This window comes from Pimephales promelas, chromosome 3, assembly GCF_988280905.1.
Source record: "Pimephales promelas chromosome 3, fPimPro1.hap1.1, whole genome shotgun sequence".
NCBI lineage: Eukaryota > Metazoa > Chordata > Actinopteri > Cypriniformes > Leuciscidae > Pimephales > Pimephales promelas.
In genome coordinates this window covers 20,561,806-20,587,718 of record NC_142771.1, presented here as the reverse complement: position 1 = coordinate 20,587,718, position 25,913 = coordinate 20,561,806, and the positions used below count along the sequence as shown (strand labels likewise).

The window sequence follows — 25,913 nt, the reverse complement described above, 5'->3', positions numbered from 1 at the left end:
TATTCTTTGAATAAATGCTTACAGGTCTGTTGTACAAGAGCATACCTAGCAAACCTGAGCGCATGTTACGTCTTGCCGATGTCTGTGAGGGACGTGTGAAATGTATGAAGGGCAGCTGAGTGGTTATGCGCTTTGACATTGCACTGACAGTAGTTGCAGTTAAGAATCGCTGCTTCAGCTTATTGTAGAGTTCAGCACAAATGCAGGTTGGCTGCGACCAGTTTCTCACATGTGTTTGTGGTGTGTTTACGTATTTAGCAGATATAACCCACACAAACATACTCTCTCTCTCACACATGCACAAATTGGCAGCAATTCCTATACGCAATCTGTCAGGGCATTTACTTGTGTTCATTTTTGTTGAAAGTCAATATCGACTCAATAGATGGAGTGTAAACTTAATCAGATGTCAAACCTAAACTCATTTGTATGATTTTCAATTCAAACATGTTTGGATTATGAGTATTTCTTTATCAACAGAAGGTCACAGCACAAGTGTGTGTGTCTATAGCAAAACATTAAGAGTATCTGGGCAACATCGCTTGGACACTGCATCACAAATATCAAACATGATTTGTGATAACTGAAACTGTGACAGTCTGTTTATGCAAAACATATTTTTACAATATGCAAACAAGCACAGAGGAGGCAGTCATAAAGTAATCCTTAACCAATGACACCCAAATGCAATCCAACACAATGTTCCTCGAGCAGATTTTATTCCACTCGTAAGGATGCATTAGTTCTGACTTGTCTTGGAGGTGGATTGCAGACATTTTATTCAGATGTGTTTCTCTTCTTACTGGGTCACTTTGTGTCTTGCTTCACGAAGAGCCTGCAGGGTAGAGAAATTGAGGAGTTGATTAAAGTCAGTCAAATAATAGCAGAACAACATGAAGAAATATGATATTAGAGCAACAGGGTAGTCAAGAATCAGGTAACAATGATCAATGAATGCATGTAAATATTACAATTATCAGTTCAGATATTATGACAAAACAACTAGTATTGATAAGTATTCCGTCACCATGTACTAACTACGCACAACACAACAATATTCCAGTGACGCATTGTGTGCAATGTAACATTAGAACAGCGGTTTTCCTGGAATAAAATTAGGACAACGTTTTCGTAACTTTTTACAAATTTTTTCTCCAAGCATAATGTTTGTCATTGCTTTCCTTACGAAAGTCAAGGTGGTTTTGTCATATAATATAAGCTAATATTTCTTAGCTTCCATAATCAATCTCCTTTGATCCACTTTAAAGGGTTAGTTCACCCAAAAATGAAAATTAAGTCATTAATTACTCACCCCCATGCTGTACCAACCCGTAAGACCTTCGTTCGTCTTCGGAACACAAACAAAGATATTTTTGATTAAATTTGAGAGGTGGATCACTGCTACATAGGCTGCCTAAGGGATCGAAACTTGACGGCACAGAAAGTCAATGAAGAAAATGTTTAAATATGCGAAAAACATGCACAAGAACTGAACTGAAGTAGTTGAAGGAGATCGTAATTTTTGTGCATGCATCGTGGAAATCTCTTGAACTCTCGTCTCAGGCCTACAAGGAAAAAAAGGAATAGTCGAATAAAATCGTTATTTTGCACAAAAAGTATTCTCGTCGCTTGATAAATGTATAGTTGAGCCACTGTAGTCACATGGAATATTTAAACATTTTCTTCAATGACTTTCTGGGCCGTCAAGTTTCGATCCCTTGGGCAGCCTATGTAGCAGTGATCCACCTCTCAAATTTAATCAAAAATATCTTCATTTGTGTACCGAAGTCGAGCGAAGGTCTTTTACGGGGTTGGTACGGCATGGGGGTGAGTAATTAATGACTTAATTTTCATTTTTGGGTGAACTAACCCTTTAATGTTTAATATGCACAAGCCCCACGGGGTGATGCCATAGAAGTAGAAACTAAGCGAAAGACAAAATATAGTGTGGCTTGACAGAGTTGCCTGACCATTTAAATGAGTGACCAACAGTTTCAAGGGAATTCTACAGGATAGACATCGCAGAATATTACTACCCCCACTTGCAAGGTGTAAGGCTTTTAGGTGTGGTCACATTAGTGAAATTCTGCAAAACAAGTCAGTTGTCCACTGTCAGCAGCGATGTTTAAAGCATAGGCTCACACTTTCAAACTAAGCAGCTTTACAAACCAAGCGTGACCAATGTAAGCCCAATGCAAAATCTGCATAGGGAAATCTTTTGCCCTTGCCAAATTTCTGATCACATGGATTCTAATTGAAATGACTGGAATTTACCTGCAAACATTTGCCAAACAATGGTAAATGTGACCGCACCTTTAGGTCAAACTGACAAAATCTTCCATATTGGTCCTCTGTGACATACACAGATAATACATTTTGAAATGAAGAACGAGATGGATGAGGGAGAGAGTGAGAGAGCAGGATAGGAATGTCTGTGTTGACCTTCTGGATGGCTTCGCTGGCAGAGTGGTCCTGCATCAGTTTTGCCCGGTCCAGTGCTCTCTCAAAGTGCAACACACTGGCCTTGTAGTTACCCAGCTTCACTATGTAAGAGAGAAAGAGGATGTAAAGTGATCTAAATCGCACAGCATGGCGTAGATCAAATATACATAACGACCACATTAACTTCCTATTGATTCTGAGCATTGTGGGAAATCAGATTATTCATGGTCACAGAGTGCAATAAACTGCTGACTTCCTGGGATTCTGGGCGATGTAATTTGGACTCACATTCGGCCTGCGCCATGAGCACACTGGCATTGAGCTGCCATTTCTCATCAGTGATGTCATTCGCTGCCGTGAGAGAGCGGGAGCCATAGTCTCGTGCTTCGTTGTAGCGCTTCAGCTCAAGGTAACAGCGGCCGATCTCATGGAACAACCAGGCTTTCTCTAACCCGCCACATGCTAAAGGCACCTTCTCCTCCCAGCTATGCAAACACACACATAAACACACAGAACAAAATGAAATTACTATTACAGTACAATAGACTTGTCTGTGTACATAAACACGAAAGTAAACTTTAATTAAAGGCAAATGCACTTACACTTCTATAGCTTGTTGAAACTTGCCAATCCGTGCGTACACACGGCCAATGTTGTCAAGAGCCCTGGATTTACTGTCCGTCAGGTCACTATGACACGAAGCACAAACCAAACACACCTGATGAATAGTAGTTTATTAACCAACCAAGAAAAACAAAAGGTAGTCTTCCTGCTCTTATTAGCGCTCACCCTTTCTTGGCCAGCTCCAGATCTTTCTCATGATGATGCAGAGCCTTGTCCATATTCCCAAGATCCATCAATGCATTGCCTACACAGAAGATAAAAGAACATTTTGTTTCTCTGAACCTTGTGCTATTGATATTAATATTTAAGTATTGAGCAGATGAGATTCCCAGACTCTACCAATGCAGCTGTGCAGGTTCCCAAGCACTTCTCTCTTGTTGGGCAGCACCTGCTCAGACCATTCCTTCACCACCTTTATGAGCTCGCGGGCCTTCTTTAGGCCACTTTCTGCATTGCCGGCACTCAAGGCTGTCAATTAAACAAATTATTCTCAATAAACCCAATAACATACAGAACATTTCCTGAAAATGTTTGCCCATCCATTTGCGATACCAGAGTGTTGCGAAGATTGTTCCTATGAGTCTATAGGATTTTTTGGTCCGTTTTAATGTCCACCAGGCAAGACAAGTCACCTTAAAAAAAAAAATCTCTTTTTTCTGTTGGTCAACGTGGTGAACCCATGTGACAAATGTGAATCTCATGTGAAATTCCAGAATGTGTGGACTGGATTTCGCCCTCCGACGAAAATCCACTGAACAACAATAAATCTGCTGCAGCTTTATAAAAGTAATGGCACTTCTCAACAAGCAGCAGAATTTGATGTATTGTTCATGTCCATGGCACAGATTGTACAGTACAGTTATGTGCCAAAGTTTCATAGTTATATTTTGGGCTTTGTTCAAATGTCCTTAGCAAGCACTATTACCTTTTATTAATAACATTTAAATAATCAGCTGGTCTGCTAACACAAACATTGTGGAGTGATCTGGAGAATAATTAGGGTCATAATTCCAACATTATCTCCAGGTTGTCGTAGGCCAGTCACTCATCACTCATCAGTTAGCTAATAATCATACTAGTAGGCATACACTGCAGTTCAATAGTTTGGGGTCGGTAAGATTTTTCTTTTTTAAAGATAAATGAATGACTATTTTATTTAATAAGGATGCATTAAATTGATCAAAAGTCACAGTACAGACATTTATAATGTAACAAAAGTATCACATTTTCAACTGTTTTCAACACTGATAAAAAAAAAAATAAAACAATAAAATTCTTGAGCATCAAATCATAATATTAGAATGATTTCTGAAGGATCATGTAACACTGAAGACTGGAGTGATGATGCTGAAAATTCAGCTTGGCCAAAAAGGAATAAATTACGTTTTTAAAATATATTAAAACTGAAATTATATATATATATATATGTATATAAAATAAATAAACACACACACACACACACACACACACACACACACACACATATATATATATATATATATATATATATATATACATACATACACATATATATATAAACTCTTACTGACCCCAACCTTATGATTTTGCATGCCCAACATGAATATGCAACTAATGCTAGTTTCTTGTTAGGAACCTAAAGCTGTGAACTTTGACTCCTCTTAAACTTTGCAGAGGTTCACCTTTGTCAATTTCCTCCAGACTGGTGAGGACATATCGGGTCGGGTCTGAAGGTGGCTTGTGTCGAACCCGGTTCCATTGCTGCTGCATTAGTTTTCTGTCTCGTTGACGAGCATAGATGGGCTTCTGCTGCTGCCAGAATGCTGTCCGCGTGTCCAGATAGGAGATACAGCCCACGATCAGATCTTGCACACGCTCTCCTGTTCGTATCTTACCTTTTATAAGATCTGTGGGGGAGCAGATTGCCATACTTTATATAGACCATTTCACAAGATGTAAACAACACTGGTCCAGAAGCACTTCCTGTTTCAGTTTTTTAACACTACATAAAAGCTGGGATAAAATACAACCAACAGAACATTTAAAACTGAATCAAAAAGTTAAACAAACATCTTTAAGATGTTTTCTTTACATGTGAAATAAAGAAAACAGTTACAAACTGAAACAGGAAGTGTTTCTGGACCAGTTGTTCACATCTTGTGAAATGGTCTATAGAGTATGCACCCTCATAGATGCAAACTAACATCAAACAAGGTCTAAAAAAAAACCTCTATGAAAACACACACCTTCATCTTGTAGAAGTTTATCTAAGTATTCTCTGTCACTGTACAATTCTCCCAGAAGTAGCTTGGCTGTTTTTTCATATTTGCACATCTTCTGGCCATGCTTTTTGGATTCCTTCTTATGAGAATGATTGGGATGAACCTTTAAGAATGCATCAAACAAATAAATATGCATTACTACCTGCTAAAATGGAACGTACAAGTAAATTATAAACAATGATTATATGAGTGACGGGATAGGTGGTATAACGGAAGAGAGAGAATGAGCAAGAGATAGCTCACCCCATTAGACTTGTGGAAGAAAGACAGGTCTCCTGTATTTTCCAACTTCACAGAAGAAGGACCTTTTAGGTTGGGGAGAGAGAGGCAGATGAAGGTTACTAACCTAAGTCATTTTGTTGTGTAACCAAAACCTGAACTCCTCATTTCTCATTATGTTGTGTCTAAGGTTGTGTCTTACTGCCCACTGAGTTGTTGATTGCCTCTTGAGCTTTCTGGATTCCCAGTCTGAACTCCTGTAGCTCTGGACGTAGCTTATGGCCTCTGTGATAGTAGACCAATGCAAACTCAAAATCACCCATAGTGTAGAGGGCTTCAGCCTTCTGATACAGACCCTGCAGAACCAAAGAGAATCAGGTTTCTTGGTAGCACGTCAGAAATGCAGTAAAAAAAGGAATATTGTGAACTATTATTGCAAATTTTTAAAAAAGAAAGTCTTATATTTTAATCCATTTTGAAACGTAATTTTCAGGATAATTACTCCAGTTTTCATTCATTATCACATGATCCTTCAGAAGTCATTCAGATATGCTGCTTTGGTGATCAAGCATTTTTACATGATCAGTGTTGAAAACAGTCCTGCTTAAGTCCCACTGTAGTCAATTGTATCGCTTAAAACACATTTAAAAGTTGTTTTAACACTACACCCTTGCTTCATTTAGTTTAAGCGGGTGCACAAATATTTCAAATTAGACCCGCCTCCAGTCACTCACACCAGCTCAGGGACCCACTCAAACTGAGGTAGAGGTAAAGGCTGCACAATGATATCGCTCTTGACTTTACAACGTCGTACACATTTTTATGAGTAGGACTATTTATTTATTTAAAAGTATTTATATACAAAGGATGCATTAAATTGATCAAAATGTATTGGCCCCAAAGCTTTGCTATACATCAGATGTGGGTTTACTGCTTTTTAGAGAGCTTATATATTGGCTCCAAAAAACACAGTTAAAAAGTCAAGAATTTAATTGGATTACATACAAAATACCAAGCTAGCCAAGTGTCATGTGAAAAGCTAACGTTAGACATTCCATAGAATGAACCTCTCTTTTCTTGGCTTTTTAGCATTTTAGTGGATATTCCCCTCACAGGTAACCTTAGAGTCTGTCCTTTTTAACCTTTTGCCTTAAACAGTATACTCATTAACAAAGTTATATTTGTAATATTTTCTGTGATGTAACGTTAGATCAGTAAATACACCCTCTTCAGGACAAATATCTTACTACAGGTAACGTAACACACACAGTAACTCAAAGCTGTGGCTGTGAACTTTAGGAACAAACAATGAGACAAAAGAAAACTAAAAGCAAGCTAGGACGGATGAACACACCTTGAAGTAGTTTTTGTTGTTTTTGAGGGACGTCTCGGCGTCTTTCAGCGCGCTCTCTGCATCACCTAATTTCATGTAACACCTGGATCTGGCTACCAGACAGTTCTTATCATCTGGCTGTAAATTTAAAGCCTGTTGGATAGCAGAGAAGAAGATGCTTATAAAATGTCAAATGAAGCAATCAATTTAATTTCGTCTGACCGTAATCAGTGTGTGTTTCGCAAAGTAAGCTCACCATGGAAAAGCACTCGATAGCTTTGACATACTCGCCCTTCTGAAACAGCTGGTCACCTTCAGCCATATAGGTGGTAAAGGTACTCTTAGGCCCTTGATCTTCCTCGTTGTCAGACATTTTAATCGTATTAAGCACAACTATATCACAACCTTTCAGTAAACATCAATAAGAGCAGTTGTGGTACGGGTCTACGGGACAGTCCTGTCCGCTCGTATCTTAGCAACTCTCCTAACAAAACTGTGGGGCCAATAAACTTTGATGGACAGGCCAACACAACACGTCATTACATCGTTTACATAAATAGTTTATAAAATGTAAAATATTTTATGTACAATGCATAATATACAATAACATTACGTCCAACAAACGAATATATATATATATATATATATATATATATATATATATATATATATATATATATATATATATATATATATACCATTTTGCAAGATGTAAACAACACTGGTCCAGAAGCACTTCCTGTTTCAGTTTTTTAACACTACATAAAAGCTGGGATAAAATACAACCAACAGAATATATAAAACTGAATTTGAAAGTTAAACATAAATCTTTAATACGTTTTCTTTACATGTGAAATAAAGAAAACAGTTACAAACTGAAACAGGAATGTGTTTCTTCAGTGTTTACATCTTGCAAAATGGTCTATATATATATATATATATATATATATATATATATATATATATATGCACACGTTTGTTGGACGAAATTTTATGTTATAGTTTATAAAATAGCATTTTATATACAAATAAAACGAGATCATGCATGGTGACAAAATCTGAGAGAAAAAAAGGTATTAAATACAGACAGAGAAGTTAAGTATTTGGTGAAGGGGAAACAAAGAGGCTTACTTTATTTACATGGCTTTTTTAAAAACGGTCCATAGTCAAGACTGTTCCAGCGGAGTGAGCAGTCAGTGTGGAGGTTGATTTTGAATACACTGAAGATCTTGCAAGATAAACGATATTAAAGTATCCAGACAAATGCTTGAATCCTACATTTTAGTACACGGTCAGGTCAAACAAACAAGAGAATGCTGGAACACAACATATCTTCAGCAATCCAATGTCAAGGAACATTTAGTTCAAATGGGAGAGAACCCCAAACATGGCTCACTGATCATGCCTCCAGTTTACATGGATCAATATTACATATAGTGTGGAGTCAATAGTATCAAGTCCACAAATACCCAGAACAATTAACTTCTGACATCACACCCTCCAGAGGCTCTTTAATTCAGAAGTAGCCAAGCATAGTCTCTCACTGGGGTTAACCTATAAGAGTGCAGATCCTAGTGTATTTAAAGATCATCCATCCGTCCGAAGCTCACATCCAGCAAATTTACAATAAATATACATATCAAAAAAGTGTGTATTTCAGTTAAAAAAAATTAAACAGTCATAAACTATCAACACAAAGAAACACTTTACATTCCAGTAAAATGTACAATGCAGCAAGGGGTTGAATGGCAACATTGACAGATGAACCTTACAGAGAGCGGCATGGCCAACAGGTGCTCCAATGAACTCACTCTCCCTGAACCTCTGTATGCAGTAGTCCAACAATCCAAATAAGTGCCGGAATCATCGGACGAGAACTAGCGGTATTCTTAAGATGAGATTTGGCATGAGGCACTGCATTCACATAAATTTGCTGAGGTCTTTAACATGGTTTGCAATGTTGCATAAATATAATCTGTGTGAATTCTGGCTTTGTACACATTTAAACAATCTATACGTCACTAGCAGTAATGAAATTCCTTTGCCAACCCGTGTTTTTTTCTGACATGCTTTGAATTTGGACGATGTGAATCGGTAAAATGCTTGGGAGAGGGGCTGTCCAATGGGAAACGAGATTAGAGCATTACCTACTCCTATGCAGTGTCAGGCAGAAACAGCAGACTTGCATTTTCATTGATTTGCATCAATTTGTAGTTTCAGCTTTTGAGAAAAAAAAAAATTCAAAACTGATTTTCAAAATAATAAACGTGAATGACAATGCAGCCAGGTACATTCAATAGAGTGGATAAAAAAAGAAACTATAAAACTAGAGCTGTATTACAAGGGCCAAAAAGGTCACTGATCAGAGAGAGAAGTGTGCAATGCATCATGTTTTTCCTGGTACAGAAAGGTCATGCCCCAGCCGTTGTTGTCTTTGTGCGCAAGCAGTAAAACAAGTCAATGGCACAGACGCAGGTCCAGCTGTGGGGCCAGAAGGCCCGTTACACCAGAAGGCAGGGATGGAGGGGAGCAGTCCGGTTCAGGGGAATTCAGGGGTTGTGGAACTACTGCATACATGCTGGATTCTGCCAAGTTAACCAAACTGGAAGAAGAAATTTCCTGGTCCAGATGCTGCAAGACAAAACAAATAATTAAGTGAATAAAAGGAAAACAATCAAAAGTTAAGTAAACATTATGAATTCAGATGCTGAGATTATTTTTTAATGTTGTCTTAAGACAAGACACGTACAAATACAAATTCAGGGTCAGTAGGATTTAAAAAAAAGAAAGAAATTAATACTTTTATTTTGAAATGCTGCATTAAATTAATCCAGTGACAGCGCTTGTGTATTCGTAATCCACACAGGATATGTTTGTCCAGACAAAAACATGGACAACTGGGCAAACAGACAGTATATCTGTAGTTATGCATTTAATAAGTAATTCTGTTAATAATAAATTAACTAATTAAATATTCATGTCTATATAGCTGCTGTGCACAAGCTCATACGTGCAATGTGGAGTGGATTGAGAGCGCAACATCCCTTTTCACAGGAAAATGACATGATTACTGTGCCACTGCACTGGACTAGGAGTTAACAACTTCAGATTTTTGCAATTAATGATGTCCTCAGACAACAAATAAGCCTGGACCTTGTGCTGAGACTCAAACTCAGGTTTCCTTGTGCACAACAATGGCACAAGACAGCACTTAGTTCAGTTCTTTTGTCTATGGGTCCTTATACATTTCCTTACAGATTTATACTCTAAATATAAATCGAGGGGAGAGGGAGAGAGAGGTTCTGCAGGAATTGCACCTCAGCGTCCCTCTACAATTAGTTAAGCTGTGGGTTTTAGTTACTAAGAAATTTTATTGATACAATCACAGAACAGTGTTAAATACATTTCTGTGCGCCTTAGACTAAAATGCGATTAACTTAGATGTACAAAAAATGGTTTACACCGTTGCATTGACCTGATCAATTTTGAGCATACAGATGGTATATCAAATATCTTGGAGCATCTTGCACTCTCAGAGCATTTATTTGTTATTTTAATTGTTGGAAACGGAGCATAAGTGGACTTCATTGAATTCATGTCCTGTTGCGCCCTCTATAGGCCATAGTCGACGTCAAGCTTAAAGCACCATAGCAGAGCATTAAAGTTGTCTAGCCTGTGCAACCCCTACACTGGTCAGGGCTTGAGAATATGGATAATGAGAAATGGTTCTTGAGCACCGAATCAACATTATTTCTAAAGGATCATGTAACAACTGGAGTAATGATGCTGGAGTGATGGTAGCTTTGCCATCACAGGGATAAGTGACATTTAAAAAATATTAAAATAGAAAACAATATCGGGAAATATTTTTACGGTGTAAAAAAATAATGGTCATATTTTTGATTAAATAAATGCTTTCTTGGCGAGCATAAGAGATGTCTTTCAAACACATTTTAAAACCGTACTGACCCCAAACTTTCGAAACTTTTGTATTTCAATTGTTTGTTCAGTCTGAGCATCTGAATATCGGATGATTATGAAGAGAAGTAAAAAAAAGCACTGCCTTACATGAATTACCTTCGAAACTAAACCCCCCAGGGCCGCCAAAGAACGCTTTGAAGATATTGTTGGCATCAAAGTCTGAAACAGAATAACAACAAAAAAAAAGACGACACTTAAAATCATTAGTCATCGCATGCCACCATAGACTGAAGTTTTTTTTTAAACTTCAGTTACATGTAAAACAACCAAAGTATTAAATATTAAAGCATGAAACATTCAAATTAGTGAAACTCATTAAAAACAAAAAATTTGTTGACAGAAAGGGAAAAAAAAAAACCCAAGAGGTCGAATGTGATGAGACAGACCCATGTTCATGTCATCATCCTCCAGGTCGTGGCCGCTGTCATAGCGGGACTTCTTCTTGGGGTCGGAGAGCACAGTGAAGGCCTCGCCCACCTCCTTAAACTTTTTCTCTTCCTCTTTCTGCACCTCAGAACTCGCTCCACTGTGTCGATCTTTAAAAAATACAAAAGAGAGACTGCATCAGAGAAACAGACAGAAAAGCAAACAACTTGAGGACTTTTACATGCTGCCTATAGAACAGCTTTATGGGTAATGCCATGGGAATTTGCAGATAGAGACCGTATATGGAGAACACGCTTTGATTCTTTCAAACAACTATGTACCCGGGTGGTGCATCAGTGCTCGTTTGCGGTAGGCCTTCTTAATTTCATCTTCAGTGGCATTTTTATCCACCCCGAGAACCTTGTAATAATCTTTTCTTTTGCTTTTCTTCAGCTCTAATTGAGCGTTCTTCAACAAGTTCTTGTGTTCTGAAACACAACACAGATGAAATGAGATTTGACATTAAGGGACATGAAAAACATTTTGACGTCCAATCAAGATGGACACGCACCTTTAGTCTTCTCTGTTTGATAAACCTTCTCATAATCTCTGACAGCCTCTTCATACTGCTCTGTGTCCATGTAACTATAATACAAAATGCATAGATTAACATAGCCGATAAATAACCGCTTAAAGTGAATAGAAAGAACAAACATACCACTGGGCTCTTCTTAAATAAGCCTTAATATAGGTCTCATCCAGCTTAATAGCCTTTGTGCAGTCCTCAATGGCCTGCTCCAGTTTGTTTAACTGAAAACACCAAGGAGAGAGAAACATGCGGTAGCCATAAACAATAACAAAAATGAGACTGACACACTTGACCCAGTTTCAGAACAGGAAAAAAGTTGTGTTTGACCTTGTGGGGCACTCCAACACTGATAATGCGTCCAAACAAAACGTACTTCTTGTTTTGGAATTGTACAGAAGTACTAAGAAAACGTACAGGAGTAAATCAAATGCTGACCTTGGACCCAACAGTGGCTCGGTTGCAGTATAGCTTGGCGTTGGTTTTGATGTTGTTCGGGTCGATGGTCAGGGCCTCAGAGTAAAGGTCATATGCTTCTTCATAGCTGCCATCTTTAAATGCTTTGTTGCCTTCCTCTTTCTTTGCCTTTAGGGCTTTAGCATTCTATAAGAGAGAAACACAGGAGTTTTAACTGATTGCATCCAAGAATTTAAATTAAATGTGCCGTATCCCAGTAATGCTGCACTTACTCTGCAGGCCAGACGGGCCTTCTCATGGTCTGGTGCCATGCGTAGTGCTTGAATGAAAAACTGCACCGCTTTATCAATGCAGTCTTCATAGTAGAGACATAATCCTCGCACGTAGAGGGCGTCACCGTTTGTGGAATCCATACGCAATATGTCGCTGAAAGTACAAAACATACATTTTTTTATACTAATATAAAAGTTAGTTGCTAACTGATATGCATTTTTCAATGGACAATGAAAACAATGTTGGGGGGCAACAGCTGATAACAATATTAGCTATAATATATAGAAACTGTGCAGCTTTTGCTTAGTTGATCAAGCAGTTTGGCCAGTGTTTTAGCATGGTAATAAAACATTATGGACCAACATTTTCCTTGCGTACCCAGCTAATTTACAGCTCAAGAAACTAAATTCTGAAAAAGTTCAAAAGAAAAGCACTTGACACTGAAATCTTTTGTAACATTCAGCCAAACACAATTGGAGCTATTTAAAAAAAAAATGTAAATCACTAGCATCAAGTTCTGGCAGAAGAGTGAACTCTCATTCGACGCATAACGTATTGATGAATGAGGAAGCACAGACGAAAGAGCAAAACAAAACATTGGTCACAAATTAGGTGTCTAAAACAAGAATTTTTAAAGAGAAATGTCGGTGGATTTCAATATAAAAGGATACCGAGTTTGTTGCCCAGCCCCATTAGTTGAGGCGTCAGTTCTCACCTAAGATTATGCTAATCCTACATCATGCGTCAGGTCAGAGGTCACTTTTCCATAGGAAGATAGTGATTAGTTTCTAAAGGTATAAATATGGATATTTTTCTTACAAAAACGCATCACTTTAGAAGGCCTTGATTAACCCCATGGATTACATTTTTGATAGATGTGTGCACATTTTTGTACTTCAAAACCCAAGATCCCTTTCACATTTTAAAGCTTGGAAGAGCCTAGAAATTTTTAATATAACTCTGATTGCGTTTGGCTAAAAGAAGAATTCATACACCTAGTATGGCTTGAGGGGGAGCTTTTGGGTGAACCAACCTTTTAATAATGTATTAAATTGATAAAGTGACAGTGAAGACAAGGACTTTTTTTAATTAAGTACAATTTGTACCTGCTCTAGAATTTACAGACAGATTTTCTTTTTAATGCCATGTTAGAACCAAAGGCTGTTTTACAGAAATACTTTAAATCAATGACAAAAATCTCTCACAGCACTATTAGAAAAACGAATTAATATTTCAGAAAGAAATGTCCTTGTTAGCTCTAAAAGAGAAAGTATGATTTATTTATTTTTATGTTTTTAAATGGGCTTTTAAGAGAAATTTGATGCACGTAATTTTCTATGCAAACATTAAAGCTAATGTTCTTTAGATATCAGCATTGGCATTTGAATAGACCCATATTTGTTGTCCAATACTAAACAAATTCCATAATACTGTAATGCTATTACCTGGCAACAGATTGTGCCTCTGGGTAGCGGCCCAGGAGAGCCAGACACTCTGCTTTCAGCACCTTGAACCGATGACATGCAGACGCAGACTCTAACGCCCGATCCATACAGAACACCACCTTCAGAGAGACAAACAGTCACATTTTTTAGTCAGTCACATGCACCGATATGAAACTTTCTAAATAAAAAAATCCATCACCTTACAAATAAATAAAATAATGCATAAATAAAATGTGTAAATAATGCAAACAAGGCATTCAACAACATTACTACTGAATAAATAATCAAAATACATGTCCCATGGTTAAATCAAATGGATTAGCCTCCGCATGGACAATAATTAAATTATTTTAATTAAACCATATTGTTAAAGAAAATGATACAAGAAAAATATAAGTAACAAGTTAATAATGCATAATTATTAGTTTAAAAAAAGAAACATCAAAAATGTATATTACCGCTTAAAATAACAGCATTGCTATTTGAGCTGCGTGCGCTTAATGAACACTGGATATCTGAAGCACTTTGTTAGCGGGTAAAAAAAAAATCTAATGTAGGAAGAGTTTCATTGAGTTGAATTAGATAAATACTAGTTTAGAATTAGATACAAACCAACTATTAAGCTAACTGAAATAAAACCATGTCAATCTCTAGGTATGGTGAATGCAAATGTGCGAGCATACTCACAACCTTGTCATGTTGGGACGGAGAGATGCCAAACATTTTGCGTTTACAACGGACCTCTGGTCCAGAAGGACAACAGAGCCGTAAATTAGTGCGATTCAACCAAACTAAATGAGGCAGGTATGAAAGCACCCTAAAACTAGAGTTCGTTGTCCCCCTTGGTGCAGTTCGTTTTGTCTGGTGTAAATGCAGCAATAACACTTAGGTGCGCAGCAAAAGCGGACCGAACAAGTGTTGAGGAGGTCTCGATACGCTTTCAACGTACAGACCTTGAACAGATTGCCAGAGTGACTACCATAATAGGAAAAAATACATACCATGGTAGTCAATGGGGAATGAGAATGAATGGGGAACCTCTAATAAACACATAGAGGTTTGGAACAAGGGAACAAGGAGGGTGAGTAAATACTGACAGAATTTTCATTTTTGGGTGAACTAACCCTTTAACTGTATTTTCCTTTTCAATGCGTTTTCAGTCATCTTTCATGCAATTCAAAACCTTCATGACACATCTGTTCTCGGTCTCAGCTGAAGGAAATAATCCATCATTTATCGGACAAAAAAAAACAAAAACAATCGCAGACACAGTTATGCTGGCCGATATATCGTGCATCCCAAACGCCAGCAGCTAGAAGAGCAAACTCACCATCCTGAAGTCTCGTTTTTCAAAGCTGATCTCCGCCATGCGCTCATACTCCAGGATGGACTCTGCGTTCTTCAGCTGCAAGAGACACAGGAGGTCAGAGGCCTTTTGAATGACACTTGCCAAATCATGGATGTCTGCGAGTGGTATTTATATTCACTCTACCTCCTGCTGGGCCTGGGTGTTGTCTAGTTCCAGCTCTAGAACCCTCTGTAAGCAGCGGCTGGCGGCCATAGCATTGCCAAGCAGCAGGTGGCACTTGCCCTCACGCATGTGGCCCTGTGGAACAGAACAATAATGATGAGTGATATAAAATATAAAATGTAGTCAGCAATGCTTTTAATTGTGCATTTGGGAGATACTTTTATCTAAAGAGATTTGCATTGCATTCAAGACTTAAATTTTATCAGTTCAATACATTCCAAACTTTTATTTATCAGACGAACCCCTTTGACATTTGTACTAGTGATGCACTGAATTTAAATTTTTACTGAACTAAAATTAAAAACTTTTTAATCGATTCATCAAATTTGTTTAATGAATCAATTTTATTCAGCCAACACTCAAGTTGTACAAACATTAAAAATGCACATAAAGTAGATTTTATATTTTTATTACTTGCGTTTTTTAATCTGTTGTTGAAATATAATCGTTTAAAGCTGCAGTCTGTAGCATTTTTGGGGTTAAAAAATGATCCAAAATACATGCATAAAATAAATAAATGCATAAGCAGCCAGTGTTCAAAACTCTCTGCTTGTAATAATGTTTTTAACTCCAGTGGTACTGGTGGATTTCTGTGGGAAATTTGAGCATGTCGTTGCATCATTACGTCACATCTGTACACATGAAGGAGGAGTCTCGGGCTAGTAAAAGCTACATTGCGTGTGAGCTATATTGCGTCTCACAGCACTTGAAATAATTAAAATGATCAATTTGATGGCAGATCCAGAAAGGTTCAAACGACACAGAAAAGTTAAACGGTCACAGGACATGCAGGTAAACAAATCTTTTGGCAAGCTTTTATTTTAAAAATTACTTTAAGTTTTTACGATTTCATTAATTACATACCCACTGCAGTTCCCTCACAAACCCCAGTTTAGGGAAACCCTGAGCTAGACCATGGCTCGAACAGGAACTTTTTGAGATCCTAAATGCACAGAACGTCAAAAGGGCTCCAACCCTTGACGTCTCACCTTCATGAAGGAGTCATCTAGTCGCACGGCCTGCTGGGAGTCCTCCAGTGCCTCTCTGTAGCGACTCAGCATCATCAATGTGGCTGCGCGGTTGCCGTAGTAACTGGCATTTTTTGGGCACAGGTCTGTTAAAAGGACACAAACAGAAGATATAGACAGACACTTCAGTAACAGTAAGGAAAAAAAAAGTGGTATAGGTTGTGGTGATCTTTTTATTTCTAAAACCAGATGTAGCATGACAAAATCTTCTTTGGTAGTTAAGTTATAGCCTTCAAGGAAAACATGTGGTAAATCATGTGAACATTGAGTCTAATCTGAGGGCAGCATATGAATCAGAAGGGTGTAGGAACAAACGAGCACCATAAAGCACATGCAAAACATGCCTACAGAAAGCTAGGCCGACAGATAGCGAGGGCCGGATGAGAACAACATAAACTTGATAGACAGCCAGCCAAGCACACTTTTAAGGGTTCTTACCGATGGCCTTGGTGTAGAAGTCGAATGCTTCAGAGTAATCCTTCTTGACATAGTAAGCATTTCCCTGCTCTTTAAAGCCTTCAGCTTCCCTACAGATTCAACACAATCAAAAAAGAAAAGCTGTTATGTATAGGTTTTACACAGCCTCACCAATAGTCATTTCAAACACAATTTTTTTATTTCTGTGTTACATATATTCAAATTATAACAGACAGTGGTGCTGCTGGGATAAAAAGTACAGTTCAGAATCAAATATAAAAACTGATGTCTATTGGTAGCCATCAACATAAAGAAAATCACCTTTTGAAAGCAACTTTCAAACAATTATATAAATATATTTACACCAGTAGGTGGCGACAAGTGACTTAATGTACTTGTCATTGAATCATTCAAACAAGAGATTAATTCAAAAATGCTGATTCAACCAGTAATGAAACAAGTCAAGTATTTATGAGTCATTGAATCAAACCAAGTTTATTTTTTATTTATTTAGATTAGACATTTTAAATACACTGCAGAAATTAACAATTTGCCAGAACCTTCAGTAAATTAAATTATTCTATTTAGTTGTCTCTTCAGAGTCAGAGTTTTTAATGATTTAATATTATAATTACTTAATTATAATATTATTTAAATTATTTAATATTTGAATTTATTCTAATTATGTATTTTAAAAAAAAGTGATTCTCAATTTATCCAGAATCTTGCAGCTCTAGTGTGGCTGTTAGAATATAGTAAAATACAACACTTCAACCAGAAGGCCCTCTTTGTGTTGCGGGATATGCATATATGGCACAGGTCCTCAAAAAACAGAGGATCAGAAAACGCTGCTGGCACATGCATATCACGTCACAAATCTAAGACCTCTGAAGAATGGGCTGCATTGTCAGGACGCTAGCATTAGAATACCTGCCTACACAGGAGTAACAAACACTACACCATTAATAGGGTGTGCGTCAGTCACTGTGTCTGTCCATTTAGTGAATACATTATGGCCCTGTCCCAATATCCGCACTTGCGCCCTTGTTCCCCTTAATGCGCGTTCTCGCTAAGGGGTGGAAGACCGTAGGGTGTCCCAATCCTCTAATATGGTGTCGGTTTTAATTCAAAGACACCACAAAGATAGTATATAGTCAGGAGGGATAGGGTAGTTTCTGGGAAACAATGCAGGACAGCAGCATACGTTAAAAGAAGACTGGAGAACAAGCGTCACATTACCAGCTTTTACTACCTATACCAAAGTATAACTTTGTAACAATATTCTGGAATATTCTCAGGGGAGGTCAACAGTCAAATCCACTGAAAGGGAAACTTGAAAATGGTCATTTACTCTCTCGTGTTGTTCCAAACCTGTATGATTTTCTTTCTTCTGTTGAACACAAGGGAAGATATTTTGCAGAACGTTGGTAACCAGAGTTGATGGCCTTAGACTTCCATGGTATTTTTTTTCTACAATGGAAGTCAATGGCTAACGTCAAATGTTTGATCACCAACATTCTTCAAAATATCTTCTTTTGTGTTCAACAGAAGAAAGAAACTGATACAGTTAGGTAAAACTTGAGGGAGGGCGAGTACGTGATGACAGTTTTCATTTTGGGTGAACTATCCCTTTAATCACATACCAATGTTCAACCTCACACTCTTCTCTGACAGACAGCAGCTGAAGTGATGTGTGCGGTCATGCAAATATAGTGCTTTATTCAGACCTACAGCATGATAACGTCACGTTCACACCCTTCAAATAATCTGGAAACCAAGACCAGGCTGGTGCTTTCTCGAATGGTGTAATGCCATGAATTATTTGAAGAGCAGGTACATGAGCTAGACAAAAATTCAAGTCTTGAAACATAGGAGTTTCCTATACGTGCCTGCTCACTTTTTCAGTGGCCTTGGTTCCAGAAGTATTTTTTTCCCACAAGGTAAAAAGGTATTTGTTAAAGAGTTAAATAAGCCATGAACCAAACCACCAGGTGAATCGCATTACAAACTTTGAAGCAAAGAGCTGCAATCCCATGAAACATTGTGAATAACCCACTCCACTTAAACAATGAAGGATATACAAAAAAGCTTAAAAAACAGTTCATCTACGAATAAAGTGAAAAAAAGAGTTTTACTTGCAGAACAAAAAATTTCATGAAGCCCAAATGGCAAATATTTAGACTCTAAATTGGTAACCTTAAATAATTTTACAAAACATATATTAAACTATATACATTTTCATGTCAAGTATATTAAGTTCATCAAGAACATCAACAGGTTTGTACTACTACAACATTAAAGTTGTGTGACTCTGTAATACTCTAATTACTGTTCGCATGAGGAAAGTTATGAACAAACACGAGGTTGACTTTCTCGAGCGCGTAACTTAAACCGATGAGCTGATAGTCAACGTACAAATTCACGTCATGCGTCCGTCAGTCCATTGACACTTCAGACAAACCGAAAGTTCCAGAAGTGAACGACTCGTTCTCATAAACGAGTGCTCATACACAATGCTTCGGTGTTCAAATTAGTGTCTACACTAGAATGAATATATATAATCGAAATGCCACATAAGTTTAAAAGGACAGTACACCCAAAATTAACAAAAAATCGTTAATTTTCAAATCGTTAATCGTTAATCAAAGGCAAAGCAGACGTAAGGCAGAATCAGAGCCATAGGAGTGTCGGCCTCTGTCACCATTCACTTAAAAAAAAAAAAAATGGAACAGAACGGTGCGTAAAAGTTTTGGGATTAACTGAACCTTTAAGAGATACATTTTAAACATCTGCGAGTTCCTAACTAGGACAAAATATTTACAAAAGCGTCAGAAGTAGTGTCAACGTGAGTTACGATATGAGACTCGATATAATGACAGCACGTCATTTCCTCTGTAGACTCAGTCTTTTTGCATGTGCATTTTTTGTCTTGTAGTCACCGAACTTACTCAGGATATCATTCAACAACTATAAATGTTTCTAATACTCGATAGAAGAATGCCATCGATGAACAACTGTACGATTCAGCTGTCATGTGTGCGGGTTTAAGAGCGTCCGCATTGTGTTCTTAAGAGCATGATGATGTCACGTTGCCTTCAACCTAATTCTAAAACTGTGTCACGGCGAACAGCAAAGCTGTCGTAATAACACGATGCATGGCACCCTTGATCGTCGCTTTAAAAGGTCAAAGCTCATGCGAGATGTATAAGAATAACAGCAGGTTAATCGCAAGGCACCCCAACACTAAAAACAGCTGCCTGGCACACTAGGCCATGGACACCCCTTGATTTTCAAGTTATGCGGCAATCACGATCTCAGGGTCCTTATACAACTGTATTCCCGATCGGAGCTTTCCTAAAATCTAGCTGCCGCACGGGCGGATCGGCCGGACTCTTATTAAAGGGATCGATCTTTTCGGATACCTCTCTAACTCCTCGTCGCTGGTCATGTCCATCTCTGGATCCGCGGACGAGTCGAAGTCAACAGTCGCCATTTTGCTGTAGAGAGGCGGAGAATGAGACGAGGCATGTGTGCCTTTCATACTGCCTTCAGCTCCGCCTTCCGCAGCCGTGCGCAATATGCCCATAGTAGGTCAACGGATACGAGATCCTTCCTAAAGAAACTGTGGAGAAACATCTTTCAAACATCACTATAAAAGTACACTACAACGGTTTAACTCAAAGCATCTTGTCTAGTTTGGTAAACGGCGCAACTGAGTATTTTTCAAAAAAAGTACTCTTACAATTACACAGGTTTAAAACTATAGAAGCTGGATACATTTCCTTCTCTTGAATGTGTAATAACTAAACCTTGAAGTATTTATTTACCTTCTCTGGTGATTTTAAAGGATTGTTCCTCCGACTGCATTATTAGTTCGCTCAGTGGTCGTAGGTGACCGTGCGTTATTACACCAGTAGATGGCGACAAATTACCGCATTTTCGATTTATAAGTACAGCCAGGAGGAGGTACATCAGGACTAACAAAAAGATAGAATATATCATTCACGACAGAAACAAGCCTCACTGTTATCCTTTATAAAAAAATGTAATTCAATCAGAGTTCGTTGTGTAGGTCCAATCAATGCGTCTTCAAAACCTAATATCAGTATTATTGACTATGGCCAGACACAGGACTATTACACAGGCCAGATATTGAATTTGATCTATTGTTGACTAAGAAAAATGTGACAGGTTCCTGAAAACAGTATGTTTTGATGATATCTATATTAGCCTACATGTTTTCCATTTTATTTATTTTATATTTTCATAATTTGTTTATAGTGTGTTTAAAGTAGCCTATATAGGCCTATCCATGTGAGTATGTGTTTTTCCTTGTTTGTGTTTTCCCTGGTTTGTTTTGAATCAATGCTCTTTAATATTCCCCTGAAAAAGTTTGTACAAATACGTTTTTGTCCATATTTGACCTATACCTAATGAATTGTGCATTTTGCATATAATATATACATCAATATACCTGTGGTGAGATTCATGTCTCAAGTATTACTTTTGTTCTGTTGAAATCTATTTTTTTAATCTATGATTGAAACATATCACGTTTCACATGTATTTTGGTTAATGCAGGACCAAGCTTGACACAGAGAAAGAAATGTGATGTAGCAGGGCATAATTTTAACCTATTCACCTTATTTCCTCTTTAGTTATTAATTCATTTTTGTCTGTTATTGAAATTAGGAAATATGTGGTTATGGTTATAGCCATTATTCGGTATGTATTGCTGTCCTCCCGACAGAAGAGGGCACACTGCAGCTCAACGGAACTGGTGTCAAATTCCGTCGAAGACCGACGTCTGGAAATAAACAGGAAGAGAGTAGGCTACGGTGAGCTAGTTTACTTTGGTTATTTTCGTTGATGTATTTGATTATCTATTGAAGATATAATTTAGCATTGAATGTACGGCAATCTGATGCACTCGAGCGATGGTGTAACTCGGGCAGCAGGTGTAACGTCACGTATGCAGGTCACCGGGATTTTGCCGTGTTCCTGGATAAACATTTTGTTGATCCTGGAGAAACAAGCCTGTCTGTTTTTCCCCCTAACCTAACCCAACCCATAAATTATATATAAAATCAGAGAAAAGTTATAACTGAATAACAATGATGTAAATTGTAAAAGCACCTAACTTAACCCTGGCCTTGTAAGCCTAAACTTGATAACTGTGATAAATCTGATTGGTTGTTTGGAATGATGTTTCAGGATCACAGGAACGTGTTGTGCTTGGTAAAAGGACACTCACCATGCAAACCACTGTTGCATTATAGCACATCAGTTCAGTAACGTCATTCTGTTGTTTTAACAGAGTTATACCTTTCACCAGGGACGTGCACAGGGGGGTTGCTCAGGTTGCCCGGGCAACTGCCCATATGCCCTTCTCGACTCAGGTTGCCCTTCCGAGGAAAAAAAAAATCGTACAATGGAGAATTTCACGTAGGCCTAGACAAAAAAATAATATAAAAATCGCAAAGCCTCATTCACTTCCATTCGGGCACTGAAAGTGAAAGTCAAACTGTTTACGTGGCTGCAGTGCCGCACGCGACCATAGACTGCACGCGACCGGTGTGTATGGTAAGGCACCGCAAATTACTCAGGCCGCGCCTCCATCTCGTGTCGCGCGCTAATTAATGTGTACGAAGTCCATGACAAAATGAAGCGAAACTATCCTTCTCGTCACGAAAAGAGGAAGAAGAAAAACATGAGAGTGAATTGCGGGACCAGCAGGTCAGGTAAACATGTGTTCTCTCCTCTCTAGTTTGATGTCAGCAAAGTTTGATGGTTTTTGGTCTTGCTAACCTATCTGGGCAGGCAGTGCATCTCTTGCATCACTTTTTGCCTGACAAAAGTGAGAGTAAAATACCATTATTTATTACGTTTTGTTTTTGATAAACGACAAAGTGCAACAACAGTGTTTGTTTACTGCAGCTCGGAAAACATAACCGCGTCGCGTGTGTTGCGTTCATATGCGCGTGTACGAAATGAAACTCGCATTTTTCAAGCAGAAATGTGGAGACCAGAAATACTGTACAATATGTGAATGATGGCACTCCCAATCAAAGTACACATTATAAAGACACTGATTATCTAGTCTCAGTTTAGTTAAAAACTCTAAACAACTGCACTAATTATGCAAGATAGAAACCAATGTATTGGCAATTTGACATTGATTGACTATTGATTTATAGGCTATATTGAATTTAAAATGATGATTAGCTGGACATTCTGGTCAATATGAATGCAAATCCCTCAGTAAATAACAATAAATCAAGATTTGCTTCAACATGCATAAAAAAATAAAATAAATAAAAATCATAGGCTACTGATTCCGAAAATACCCTGGCTGTAGATTGAATCAAAATTAATCCCAAAAGCCAAAGTTCAGGGTTGTACTTTATTATTTTCTTCTTATTTATGTTTACGTTAATATTCACTTGTTATCTTAACATTCTATAAAAATGCTTTATTCAGTAAATAATGTTTGTTTGAACCTCATTCTGTTCTATATTGTTGTACTTGTTCTTTGACTGTTTTGTTTAAAGGAGGGAGGATTGTATGGGCGGTATTGAGTGGCAATGGCAAATGGTTTACATGGCTCACGGCATCACAGATCAGGTAGAGGGCCCCTTAGCAGAATTTTGCTTAGGGCCCCATGCAGGGGGAGGTCAGGATTGGCAAAAAAGGATTGTATTTTTCCCCGAAATCTAAGCGTTTTTTATTTTTTCGAGTTTTTCCATTCAATCCAGATTATTTCTTTTCGAATAAATAAATAAATAATAATAATTTAAAAAAAACAATAAACAACAATATGAGGAACTCTTTTGCTCATTTGTCTCATCTCTGACATTTTGCAATCTTTATAAATAATAATAAGACCATAAGATGAGGCATTGCGTTTGGACATAAACACGGCTAGATAAGGCAATTTGGAAGGTGACAAATTCAACGGAATATATTCCTTCATATAGCCCGTGAGGGGGGAGGAGGAGGGGGGGGGGTGCCCTTTTTTCAGGTCAGAGCAACTGCCCCTCAAAATTCCTGTGCACGTCCCTGCCTTTCACTCTACTTTATTTCTATAGTTGAATGAAGACAGAGCATTTGTAAGTCATTATGGGCAAGAGCTGCAAGGTGGTGGTGTGTGGCCAGGGGTCGGTGGGAAAAACTGCAGTTCTGGAGCAGTTACTGTACGCCAACCATGTTGCAGGTGAGTGTTTTGACAGCTACCTACTAAACGTTACCTGACTGTAGTTTCTCAAAATCATGACACATTCACATAATACCCGCTTGACAGGTTCAGAGACCATGGAGACACTGGAGGACATTTACATCGGGTCTGTGGAAACGGACCGCGGCTCCCGAGAGCAGCTGCGGTTCTACGACACGCGCGGGCTGCGTGACGGTCAGGAGTTCCCGCGGCACTACTTCACTTTCGCGGATGGGTTCGTGCTCGTCTACAGCATCGACAGCAAAGAGTCGTTTAAACGCGTAGAGGCACTGAAGAAAGAGATCGACCGCTGCCGTGATAAAAAAGAGGTTTGTGTGCTTGTCTTTTTTGTATACCCTATCCTTCAAAAGTTTGGGGTCGGTATGAATTTTCTTTTTAAATATTATTACTTTTTTTTGGCCAATTCAAATGATCAAAAGTGACAGTGAGGGCATACATTTTTATTTCAAATAAATGCTTATCTTCTGAATTTTGAAGTAAAAAAAATCTTGGAAAAAATGTACCACAGTTTCCACAAAAATATGAACTGTTTTCAACATTGAATAATAAGAAATGTTTCTTGAGCATCAAATTATCACATTAGACTGATGTCTGAAGGATCACGTGACACTGAAGACTGGAGAGTAATGATGCTGAAAATACTGGAATAAATTATGCTTTACAATATATTCAAATAGAAAATTGTATTTTTTCATTAGGTAAATGCAGGCTTGGTGAGCAGAAGAGACATCTTTCAAAAACATTAAACAGTTCTTACTTACTCCAAATTTTTGAACCATAGTGTATATTTAGCAAAATTCTCTTCTCTAGAGTTTAAAAAAAATACTATTATTATTATTTAAGATAACATTAAATAGATGCTGACATAGCCAAGACATGCTATTAGAGAAGCACTAATTAAACGTCACTGTTCGGCCCTTTAAAACCATTTCATCCATAACCAGAATTTCGTTTTTTTTTTTTTTAAAGTGTAATAAAATTTCACAATATTATTGTAAAAAGCTTTTACTAAAGACGTTGTCTTTCGGTCTCCTAGGTGACTATTGTTGTTGTGGGTAATAAGTTGGACCTGCAGGATCAGAGGAGAGTGGACAGCGAGGCGGCTCAACAGTGGGCACGGCAGGAGAAGATCAGGCTGTGGGAGGTTTCTGTGACCGACAGACGAACGCTCATTGAGCCCTTTGTCCATCTAGCCAGCAAAATGACTCAACCTCAGAGCAAATCCACCTTCCCACTCAGCCGCAACAAGAACAAGGGCAGTGGATCCCTGGACGGCTAGAGATCAAGGAGATGGCAATAAAGCTGGCAGGCAGAATAACGTAAAGATCATGTGAGGCAAATCTCTAAAGAACAAGTCACTCAATTTTATAACTTTGTAACATTTTAACTTGGAGTGCCATTATAAGCTGTACGTGTTCAGCACACTATAAAGTTACTGCTTTAATGAAGTTTTATATTGAGTTCATATGTTGCTGTGCGATTATTTATGTCATGCTTATCTTAAAATGATTGACTAAAACAAAATACTTTTACACTGAAAAATATATACCTCTATATTACAAAAAGTTACATCCTATGTGAAAGCAGCTGGATAATTGGTCTTGTTCAACAAGATTTTAATGATGTTTGAGCTATGATGACTGCTATTTTTGTGACATCAACTTGACAAAAGAATGTCTTAATATAATGTAGACTGGATGGATATTTTACTTATTTTGTGAGACAACACATTCCTGTTTCTTAATGTTTACTGATT

At 37.9% G+C, this 25,913-nt stretch overlaps 3 protein-coding genes across 4 annotated transcripts; 1 reads left to right on the top strand and 2 right to left on the bottom strand.

The window, feature by feature from the left end:
• Positions 1–695: 695 nt before the first annotated feature.
• On the bottom strand, positions 696–7,379 carry odad4 (outer dynein arm docking complex subunit 4). Its single transcript, XM_039685711.2, has 12 exons — positions 7,136–7,379; positions 6,901–7,032; positions 5,749–5,902; positions 5,571–5,632; positions 5,292–5,430; positions 4,728–4,952; positions 3,406–3,534; positions 3,232–3,310; positions 3,045–3,131; positions 2,731–2,927; positions 2,443–2,543; positions 696–835 (listed from the first exon to the last, which is right to left on the bottom strand). The coding sequence occupies exons 1-12, from the start codon at positions 7,250–7,252 to the stop codon at positions 800–802; spliced, it is 1,458 nt and encodes a 485-aa protein (XP_039541645.2). The 5' UTR covers positions 7,253–7,379; the 3' UTR covers positions 696–799.
• Positions 7,380–9,285: 1,906 nt separating this feature from the next.
• dnajc7 (DnaJ heat shock protein family (Hsp40) member C7) lies at positions 9,286–20,524 on the bottom strand. 2 transcript variants are annotated; one of them, XM_039686718.2, is made up of 14 exons: positions 20,346–20,524; positions 16,945–17,033; positions 16,468–16,592; positions 15,440–15,553; positions 15,278–15,352; positions 13,948–14,066; positions 12,502–12,655; positions 12,251–12,415; positions 11,945–12,036; positions 11,798–11,871; positions 11,568–11,714; positions 11,247–11,396; positions 10,948–11,019; positions 9,286–9,510 (listed from the first exon to the last, which is right to left on the bottom strand). In XM_039686718.2, exons 1-14 carry the CDS (start codon positions 20,507–20,509, stop codon positions 9,473–9,475), a joined length of 1,578 nt encoding a protein of 525 aa, XP_039542652.1. In that variant the 5' UTR covers positions 20,510–20,524; the 3' UTR covers positions 9,286–9,472. The 2 variants fall into 2 exon arrangements, with proteins under 2 accessions (XP_039542652.1, XP_039542653.1); XM_039686719.2 differs by having other exon boundaries at positions 10,957–11,019.
• A 1,113-nt stretch (positions 20,525–21,637) lies between these two features.
• Positions 21,638–25,683, top strand: nkiras2 (NFKB inhibitor interacting Ras-like 2). Its single transcript, XM_039687767.2, has 4 exons — positions 21,638–21,761; positions 24,012–24,136; positions 24,224–24,465; positions 25,194–25,683. Exons 2-4 carry the CDS (start codon positions 24,043–24,045, stop codon positions 25,434–25,436), a joined length of 579 nt encoding a protein of 192 aa, XP_039543701.1. The 5' UTR covers positions 21,638–21,761; positions 24,012–24,042; the 3' UTR covers positions 25,437–25,683.
• Positions 25,684–25,913: the final 230 nt, after the last annotated feature.

Excerpts from the sequence above, each read along its gene's own strand:
- odad4 (XM_039685711.2), bottom strand. The coding sequence starts at position 7,252 with ATGTCTGACAACGAGGAAGATCAAGGGCCTAAGAGTACCTTTACCACC. Across the intron at positions 7,033-7,135 it reads CTATCGAGTGCTTTTCCATG|GCTTTAAATTTACAGCCAGA; the intron begins GTGAGCTTACTT and ends GCTATCCAACAG. Across the intron at positions 2,544-2,730 it reads GCTCATGGCGCAGGCCGAAT|TGAAGCTGGGTAACTACAAG; the intron begins GTGAGTCCAAAT and ends TCTCTTACATAG.
- dnajc7 (XM_039686718.2), bottom strand. The coding sequence starts at position 20,509 with ATGGGCATATTGCGCACGGCTGCGGAAGGCGGAGCTGAAGGCAGTATG. Across the intron at positions 12,656-13,947 it reads GAGGCACAATCTGTTGCCAG|CGACATATTGCGTATGGATT; the intron begins GTAATAGCATTA and ends TTGTACTTTCAG. Across the intron at positions 9,511-10,947 it reads TAGTTTCGAAGGTAATTCAT|CATCTGGACCAGGAAATTTC; the intron begins GTAAGGCAGTGC and ends TTTGTCTTGCAG.
- nkiras2 (XM_039687767.2), top strand. The coding sequence starts at position 24,043 with ATGGGCAAGAGCTGCAAGGTGGTGGTGTGTGGCCAGGGGTCGGTGGGA. Across the intron at positions 24,137-24,223 it reads GTACGCCAACCATGTTGCAG|GTTCAGAGACCATGGAGACA; the intron begins GTGAGTGTTTTG and ends CCCGCTTGACAG. Across the intron at positions 24,466-25,193 it reads GCTGCCGTGATAAAAAAGAG|GTGACTATTGTTGTTGTGGG; the intron begins GTTTGTGTGCTT and ends TCGGTCTCCTAG.